Here is a 9,618-nt window from a genome sequence, read left to right on the forward strand (position 1 = left end):
TATTCATCTTTACCATTCAAGAAATTTCAAGAATAAAACATAAGAGACCATTCGGCCACCATGGCCAAAATTTGAGTCCATGAAATTGATCAAGAAAAAATATTTTCTTCTAGTATTCCAAGCAAGTTGGAGGCCCTAATTAACATGGAGTGGTTGTTGGAACAAGAAAATCATTCATTCTTGCAAGGCACAACTCTAGCCAAGTTGAAGAACTAGGTGGAAAAGGTAAGGTTCAATCCTCTTTTATATGTTATGGATGGTTTGTATATGTTATAGAGTGAAGAAATGGATGAAATTCATGAAAGTGTGGATAATATGTTGTAGCCGTGCAAGTAGGGGCTTGGCCGAATATGTGTTGTGTTGTGTAGATATGATGAATTGATTTTTATTTAGTAATTTGATTGTTGTTGTTGTGAATTCCATAATAAAAATGAAAGTTTGATGGCTTGAAGTGAAGTTGTAATCGTTTGTGGATTATGGAAGATGCTAATGTGATATTAGTATGGTTTCTTATGATTATAAGAATGAATGATATTGCTAAAGTATAGATTGTTGATGTATTTTATGAATTTGGAAGAAAGGAAACGTGTTGTTAGTGTTCTTGTGGAATTTGGAAGGTTTCGGGTGAAGTAGCATGTCGGTCAGGTTGTTTGGAATATTATGTGAATTGTTTGAAGTATTCTTGAATTTTGCTTGTAAGGTCTTGGGCGAGTACTTGAATGTGAGATCATTGGTATTGGCTTGATTTCATGCGATTGAATTGAATATAAATGAAATGCCGTTGAATTGTGCGACAAGAGTTGTTAATGTTAGAATGTTTTTCGAAATAATTGTTGAAGTTGGAGATATGATTGTTGGTATTGTTGTTGATAATTTGGCCGAGTTGAATTCTCGGATTGTTGTTGATAAATTGGCCGAGTTAGATTCTCGGGGATGATGTGTTTACAGGGGAAATGCTGCCAAAATTTCGGCAGATTATAAGTGAAGTTGTTTGAGAAGCTAAGGCAAGTGAATGACAATGAATCTAATGATTATGTAAAATCTTCTTGAATGTAGAATAGCAAGCTTGGATAAATAAACGTAGCTAATAAGGTGTGGCACAGGTATGTAAGGCTTACCCTTTCTTTCTTTTGGCATGTCCTAGAGCTCAGTAAGGTATGACATGACACGCACCTTGGGGTAACTCTACTCTTTGATTCCGAGCTTGGTTATGATGCTTATTCTCTTTTGTCATGAGCATGCTTCATATGGTTGAGTCTATTGTATGATTAATAAATGAATAAGCTACTTCATATGGTTTTGATATGTATCCATGATTCCGAAGCCCCGTTTGATATGTTTCCGAGTTTGTCTATGATTCTTATTCACTTTTGATATGAGTACGCTCGATATAGTTGAGCTTATTATATGATTGAATAACGAGATGAGCATAAAGAATCCTGTTTCTAAATGAGTTCTGTAAGTTTTAATGTCCCTAACTTTCGTAAAAGATCTTGGATTTTCTTTGAAACGTTCGTAAAAGTTTTGTAGTAAAAATGTCCGTAACTTTCTCATACTAAACCGGATTGACTTGAAACGTGTCTATGATCCTTCAATTGTCGGTAAGAGTATGTCTCTATCGAGTCTTGATTTATGTGCATATGGTTTCGCACTACTCTGTTCGAGCAAGTCTCAGTATGTCCTTCGCTGCGTCCCGGGCCAGGGTATGTTCTCGTGCGTACTTCTCTGCATTGTTCACTGCGTCCCTCTCACTTGCGGGCCGGGGCATGTTATATATGATATGATGACGGGGTGGTGGCCAGGATGGCATATGATGACTCTATTCACCACGTCCCGCAAAAGAGGGTCGGGGCACGTTACATGCATATGTGATACATGACATTGGCATACATGATTTCATTCATCGCGTCCCTCAATGGAGGGTCGGGGCACGTTATATGCAAATATGATATATAATGATGACATACATGATTCCATTCACCGCGTCCCTCAAATGGAGGGTCGGGGCACGTTATATGCAAATATGATATATAATGATGACATACATGATTCCATTCACCGCGTCCCTCAATGGAGGGCCGGGGCACGTTATATGCATATATAATATATGGTAATGACATACATGAATTTACTCACCGCGTCCCTCACTAGAGGGCCGGGGCACGTTATATGATACATGATATACGATGATGGTATACATGATTTTCATTTGAAAAGGCAAGTGCTTTGATGTTTAAAAGTTCATACTTGATTCTGGTAAACCTGTGTTTCAGCTATGATTCTCTTTTACTGTGATACTTACCTTACATGCTCAGTACATTTTCCGTACTGACCCCCTTTCTTCGGGGGCTGCGTTTCATGTCGCGCAGGTACACCCGGATGAGTAGAAGCCAATATAGAAGATGTTCCAGCGGCGTTGGCAAGCTCCATTTGCTCCTGGAGTGCTGTCGAGTCAGAGTATATGTGCTATGATGTCTGATTAATGTTAGAGACTTTGCAGACAGAGTCGTGGGTATTGGTTGTCAATTCTGTAAGCGGCTCCATCAGCCGATGTGTCATTTTGTGTTATGATATAAGTTCTATATGATTACTGACTTTGTTTGATTTGAAAGCAACGAAAAAGAATATTTCTGAAAGTTGTACTATGCATTTCATCTTTATTTGATTTAAAAAGTCCAAAAGATTATGTATGTAATAAGAGTCAGCGGGTTCGCTCGGCTCCGAATATGGGGTCGGGTGCCCATCACACCTTAGTAAGGTTAGGGTGTGACAGTCCTGCACACATGTTTAATATCAATAGGAACAGTAATTAGTTAACAAAATACTGTTAAAGAAAGAGGTAGTAAGTTTGGTTACTTACCTCTCGAAAGGATACATCCACCTAGTTTGAACCGGGCCTCCAAGGCGCCTCTTGTACAAGATGAATGGGAAGATGTTCCATCACATCAAAAAATCCACATGGAAAGATCTTCTCGAGCTTAGTTGTAATGACTGGTATATTTTGTTCAATTCTTTGAAGGTTTTGTACCGTCAAAGTGTTAGAACATAAATCCTTGAAGAACAAACTTATCTCTGTGATTGGTTTCCATATTCTTTCCGATAGGCGGCTAAATGCAATAGGAATCAAAGTTTCCATGAAAACATAGCAATCATGACTTTTCATACCAATCAATTTTCCTTCATTCATATCAGCACGCTTGTCAAAATTAGACGCATACCCCTCTGGCATCCGCAAATTCTTAACCCATTGACAAATCTGTCGTTTCTCCTCCAAAGTGAATGAAAAACTAGCCTTGGGCTTGAACACTTTATTATTCGCTAACTCTTGCAAGTTCAATTTAAGGCGCCTACAATATTCCTTTAGGTCCAATCTAGCTTTTGGGTTATCTTTTGTCTTGCCTTTAACATCCATAACAGTGTTGAACAAATTATCAAATTAATTTTTTTCAATATGCATCACATCAAGATTAGGCCGTAGAAGATTATCCTTCCAATACGGTAACTCCCAGAATATGCTCTGTTTAGTCCAATTATGTTCAACACCATAACTAGGCAGTCTATAAGGGGAAACTTCTATGACCTTAGGCAAGTGACAAACCCTCCCCTAAATTTCTTCTCCTGACAATGTTCGAGGTGGGGGATCATTTTCAGTTTTATTCTTTCTAAATGCTTGTTTCATTTTCCTGAATTGGTGATCCATAGGCAAGAATTGACGATGACAATCAAACCATGAATTTTTGTGGCCATGTTTTAAAGTGAAAGCTTTACTAGTTTCCATGCAATGAGGACAAGCAAGCTTTCCAGCAGTCATCCAACCAGACAAAATCCCATACGCAGGAAAATCGTTAATAGTCCACATCAAAGAAGCACGCATATTGAAATTGCTCTTAGTTGATATATCATATGTCACTACACCTTCACACCATAATTGTTTTAACTTATCAATCAAAGGTTGTAGATAGACATCAATCAAAACTTTTGGATTACGAGGACCAGGGAAAACACAATTTAGGAACATATAGGGACTTGTCATACACATCTCAGGCGGTAGATTATATGGAGTAAAAAATACAGGCCAACAAGAATAGGGTGCAGTCGAAACAGAGTATGGTGTGAAACCATCCGCACACAAACCTAAACGAATGTTTCTTGGTTCACTAGCAAAATCAGGATAAGTTCTATCAAAATGTTTCCACGCTTCTCCATCCGATGGATGACACATAACACCAGGTGGCCTTCTATTTTCGCTGTGCCATCTCATGTGAGGAGCAGAACTCGGCGATGCAAACAACCTCTTTAACTTAGGTATAATAGGTAAATAATGCATCGCCTTAATTGGAACCGTCTTCCCACTAGGTGTCCGCTTATAACGCGCATGTCCACACATTTTACATTCATTTAAATCAGCATCTTGCTTATAGAACAACATACAACCGTTTGGACAACAATGAATGCTATCATACGACAATCCTAATTTGGAAACCAATCTCTTTGCTTCATAGTAACTCTTAGGTATGTCGAATTCCGGACTAACTAGTTCCCCTACAAGCTTAATCATTGAGTCCATAGCAGCTTCAGTAACAGTCCAATCTGATTTGATGTTAATCATTCTAACTGCAACAGACAACTTAGAATGCTGACTCCCTACCCAAAGTGGACGACTAGCCTCTTCTAATTCTTGATAGAAGCGCATTGCTTCTTTATTAGGAGGTTCCTCAAAATTTTGCTCAGGTTCAAACCCAGACTGTACGCCAAAAGCATCATTAACCATATCATTAACTCTATCATATTGGACATGACTATATTCCTGCGACACACTACTTTCACCGACAACCATATTGTAAAATATACTATTGACCCCATCAGTCTCTCCATGATCAGTCCAAACATAATATTTCTGCTTAAACCCACGACTATATAAATGAACCCTAATCTCTTCTGGTTTCAAATACTTCATACACCGGCAATGAGAACAAGGACACTTAATTGTCATTGCATGTGTGATAAACCCATCAACACCTTCAACAAATTCATCATGTACACCCACACGATTACTATTATTCATATTATACATCCACATACAATCCATCTACAAAAATATACCCACAAATTATTGAGGTTATAGAAATATATTATAACTTAAGAATTCTAACTTAAAATATAACTTAAGAAAACACTATCCCAACCACTTATAACTTTGAATTCTCAATAACAATTCTAACTTTAATAATTTATAAATTCTAACTTTAATATAATTTTGAAAAGCACAATCCCAACCAATTCTAACTTTGAATTTTCAATAACAATTCTAACTTTAATAACTTATGGATTCTAACTTTAATTCTAAAAATTGAAAAGTAAATCTAGTCAAATAAAGTCTACATTTTAGTTTTGAGGTTATAGAAATATTATAACTTAATAATTCTAACTTTGAAAAGCACAATTCCAACCAATTCTAAAAATTGAAAAGTAAATCTAGAGAAATAAAATCTACATTTTAGTATTGAGGTTATAGAAATACGATAACTCAACAATTGTAACTTTGAAAAGCACAATCTCAACCAATTCTAATTTGGAATTATCAATAACAATTCTAATAACTTATGGAATTCTAACAAAAAGCACAATCCAACAAAAAAAAAAAAACTAGTCAAATAATTAAAGTATACATTTTTGCACATATTCAACATCAATAATATTACAAAGAATGATAACTAAGCTAACACAAATACATTGACAAAGAACATGAAATATAGCACAATCTCAAGCCAAAAAAAAAAAAAAAGATGACAACTAAACTAGTCAAATAAAGTTTACATTTTTTTCACAAATTCAACATTAATAACATTGCAAATGATGTTTAACAAAGCTAAATAGATTAGCATTAGGCCTAAAATCTACAAATAAAACTAAAATTGAAAGAATTTTAAAAGCCCTAATTTAAGAGAAACTAACCTCAATTAATTAACTTCAAAACGGGTCTGGGGTTGGTGGGGACGGGTTGTGCATACGGCGGCGCTGGGCGGAGGGGAGGGGGCGACGGGTAGCTAGGGTTTGAGGGGAATGGGAGTTTAATTGGGAAGAGGAGAAGAAATGGGTATGAAAACCCGTCTGGAATGTTTTTAAAGAAAAACCGACGGACAAAACCGACCCTATCCGTCGGTTTCCTAAAAAAAAAATCTTATTATTTTTTTTTAAACAAATTGAATTGCATATTATTTAAAATATTTTTAAAAATAAAACCGACGTCGTCCGTTGGTTTTATATTAATTATTATTTTATTTTTTTAATAAAACCGACGTGGGACGTCGGTTTTTTTTTTTTTTTGCGGATATATATTTTCAAAATTCTGCCAAAAAAATCGACATCGTCCGTCATTTTTCTAATTAAAATAATTTTAAAAAAAATAGAAATGTAAAATATCGACGCAGGGAGTCGATTTTCCGTCGGTTTTGTCCGTCAATTTTTGGCAGTTTTTTAGTAGTGTGATTACATAAATGAAGGATTGAAAGAAACAAGAGTGAAATAGTCATCGCATAGGATAAAGGGGGAAGCATGTCTACTGTTCAAAGTTGATGGGAAACTTTAATTTTTAAAGTAAAATTGGGGGGTGAAAATCATTTTCACCCCTTTGGGTAATTCGGAAACGAAATGGGTGGTGCATTGATTTGTCAGGTCACGTGGATAAAATGAACAGAATTAAGGGATATGTATATGTTGATAGTATAAGCATATACCTATATTAAACTTTTTTCAAAAGGTAAAAGGTTAAATATGACTCTGTTCCCTTGAAGTAAAGGCTAACAATGAGGGCAAATTTATTTGAAAAGTGTAATGAAGGTTAAATATGGTCCGGTCCTTTCTCGGATTCCGCGCAAATAGGGAGCTTAGTGCACCGGCCTGTCCTTAATGGAGGTTAAATATAAATTATTTTTAGAAAAATTTACTTGTCATAGCTATCTCTAAGACTTATTAGTATAATAACTACTTTATTCTTTATTTAATTCTCATAGCTTTATTTTTCCAAAATGACATTCCATAACTGGTCCAGTAAGTTTCAAAATACATATACCTCTCTCTATTCTCCCTCACTACACATTTCAAATTTTTCATCTTCTCCAAACCCTAACAAAAATCTCTCTCCTCTTCTTCCCCTCCCCGTCGCCTCTCACCCCTCTCTTTCTCTCTCTCCGTTGCCTCTCCTCACCAATTTGTTCAAGAATTTAAAAGAAAGAACAAGAAGGACATCACTGGTAACCCGAGAGCTCTTAGAGGATTGAGGACAGCTTGTGAAAGGGCGAAAAGAACTCTTTCCTCCACTGCCCAGACAACAATTGAAATCGATTCCCTATATGAGGGAGTTGACTTCTATACGAACATTACTCATGCCAAATTTGAGGAGTTGAACATGGATTTTTTCAGGAAGTGTATGGAGCCCGTTGAGAAACGTTTGAGGGATGCCAAGATGGACAAGAGCACTGTACATGATGTTGTTCTTGTTGGTGGATCTACTCGAATTCCCAAGGTTCAACAACTATTGCAAGACTTCTTTAACGGGAAGGAGCTTTGCAAGAGCATCAACCCAGATGAAGATGTTGCCTATGGTGCTGCTGTGCAAGCTACCATTCCTTCGCCGCCCAAAAAGAGAATGGAGAGCTAAAACATGTTTTATTACAATGTTAATAGTTTCTTTGAATTGTATTTCGCTGTATTTCAATCGATTCATCTTTTTTTAGTGTAAATATAGTGAATGTTTCAAATATAAAGTCTGTTTTACTCCACTTTATTTTCACAATTTTTATATTTCGTTGTATTTCAATGTATTCATCTTTTTTTGGTGTAAATATAATGAATGTTCCGATGGGACATTTGTAAACAATGATATATAGCCGCTGGGACATTTGTATTTCGTTGTATTTCAAAATGACGAAATACAGCCGCTGGTGTATTTATGTATTTCTAAAAGTTTAGAATAGAGTAATTTAGAAAGAGAAACGTAAGTTGTTATGAAACTTCAGCCGTTATGCGTGATACATGGTTGATTTAATTTGACTTACAATTTTAAATAAAAGAAGAGAATATGTTCCATAAATAAAGCATATTTTTATTCTGTCGGATATTGTATTTCAAAAACGCGAACTTTGGCGGATTTTGTATTTCCTTGTATTTCTGTATATTTCAAAAACGTAAAATACCATCGAATACAACAAAACTAGTTACGGTTTGTAAATATAAAAAAAATAGTTATAAATTGTTAGAAGCTATTAAAAAATAATTATTTATTTAAGTTTCGCTTATTTTTAAGGCAGAGGGTTAAATTTGACCCATTTCCCTATAAAGAATGCAATCTTTCAGAGGTATATGTTTAAAGTGCAGCAAACGCTTCTGAAGTTAATTTAAAGGGGTTAAATTTACAAAAATTCAAAGACTTTGACTATACCTTAAATTGAGATCCTGAAATCCATTTTTTTGCGCGGATTGTTCTTCTTTTAGGGTGGTCTTTAATTTATGTCCCTCATATTGCTGGTCTTTAATTTTTGTCCTTCGCTTAAAAAGGCGGCTGAAAATACCTCGAGGTTTTGGGTTCAAACCCCCGCTCAGTCAAAAATAAAAAATCGCAAAGCAAGACTTTTGCAAAAAGTCTGCCATCTCCGGCATAGGTTCTATGTAACTTCGCCCAATAGACATAGGTTTCTATGAACCTATGCCATGCGAAAATATTATTATTTTGGACTCTACTAGGTTTCGAACCCAGAACCTCGAAATATTTTCGGTTACCTTTTTAAGCGAAGGACAAAAATTAAAAATCAGCGAATTGAGGGGCAAAAATTAAAAACCAGCGAATTGAGGGACAAAAATTAAAAACCAGTCTGTATGAAGAACAATTGTGCAAATTTGACTATTTGTACCTTTTGGCCCTATAACAACTTAGCTAGGTCGCCAATTAAAATTCTAAACTCATTAATATTACAACGGAGAGTTGTGGATGCAGAGGTACTTCACAATAACTTGAAATTTTAGATCCAACGTTGTTATTAGTGCAGCTGCCAAAATGAGCTTCGCCCCGAGACCAGTCCAACCCAATCTGGTGAATGGATAAGGCTGAGCTAAGGCTTCTCAACCCATTTTAAATCGTGAAACTTATATAAACAGCTATCTTTTATAAGCTCCTAACAATATATAGCTACAAGTTTGGAAATTATAAGTCGTAGCTATCTTTTATGTGGTTTCGATTGTGTTTCATTGTTTTGAAATACAGTGAATACAAAATAGTCAAAACAAAGTGGAATAAAAATAGGCTCTATATTTGAAACATTCACTGTATTTACACCAAAAAAAAAGATGAATACATTCAAATCCTTTCAAAAAAATACATTGTATTCGGGTGTACACAATTTCTACTTCGAAATACAGAAATACAAGCGAATACAAAAACATACACTCTATACAAAAAAATGCAAGTGAAAATACAAAATACCACTGTATTTATACCAAAAAAAAAAGATGAATACATTCAAATCCTTTTAAGAAATACACTGTATTCGAGTGTATTTGATTATTTAAATACACATTTTCTCCTTCGAAATATAGAAATACAAGCGAATATAAAAAAATACA

General features: G+C 35.3%; 1 protein-coding gene across 1 annotated transcript; it reads left to right on the forward strand.

Annotated features, from left to right (window-relative positions):
* Positions 1-7,162: 7,162 nt before the first annotated feature.
* On the forward strand, positions 7,163-7,660 carry LOC132601704 (heat shock cognate 70 kDa protein 2-like; the record flags this gene model as incomplete). Its single annotated transcript, XM_060314772.1, has 1 exon — positions 7,163-7,660. A coding segment is annotated over one exon (498 nt), but the record flags the coding sequence as incomplete, so codon positions are not given.
* Positions 7,661-9,618: the final 1,958 nt, after the last annotated feature.

This window comes from Lycium barbarum, chromosome 7, assembly GCF_019175385.1.
Source record: "Lycium barbarum isolate Lr01 chromosome 7, ASM1917538v2, whole genome shotgun sequence".
In the NCBI taxonomy this organism is placed as follows: Eukaryota; Viridiplantae; Streptophyta; class Magnoliopsida; order Solanales; family Solanaceae; genus Lycium; species Lycium barbarum.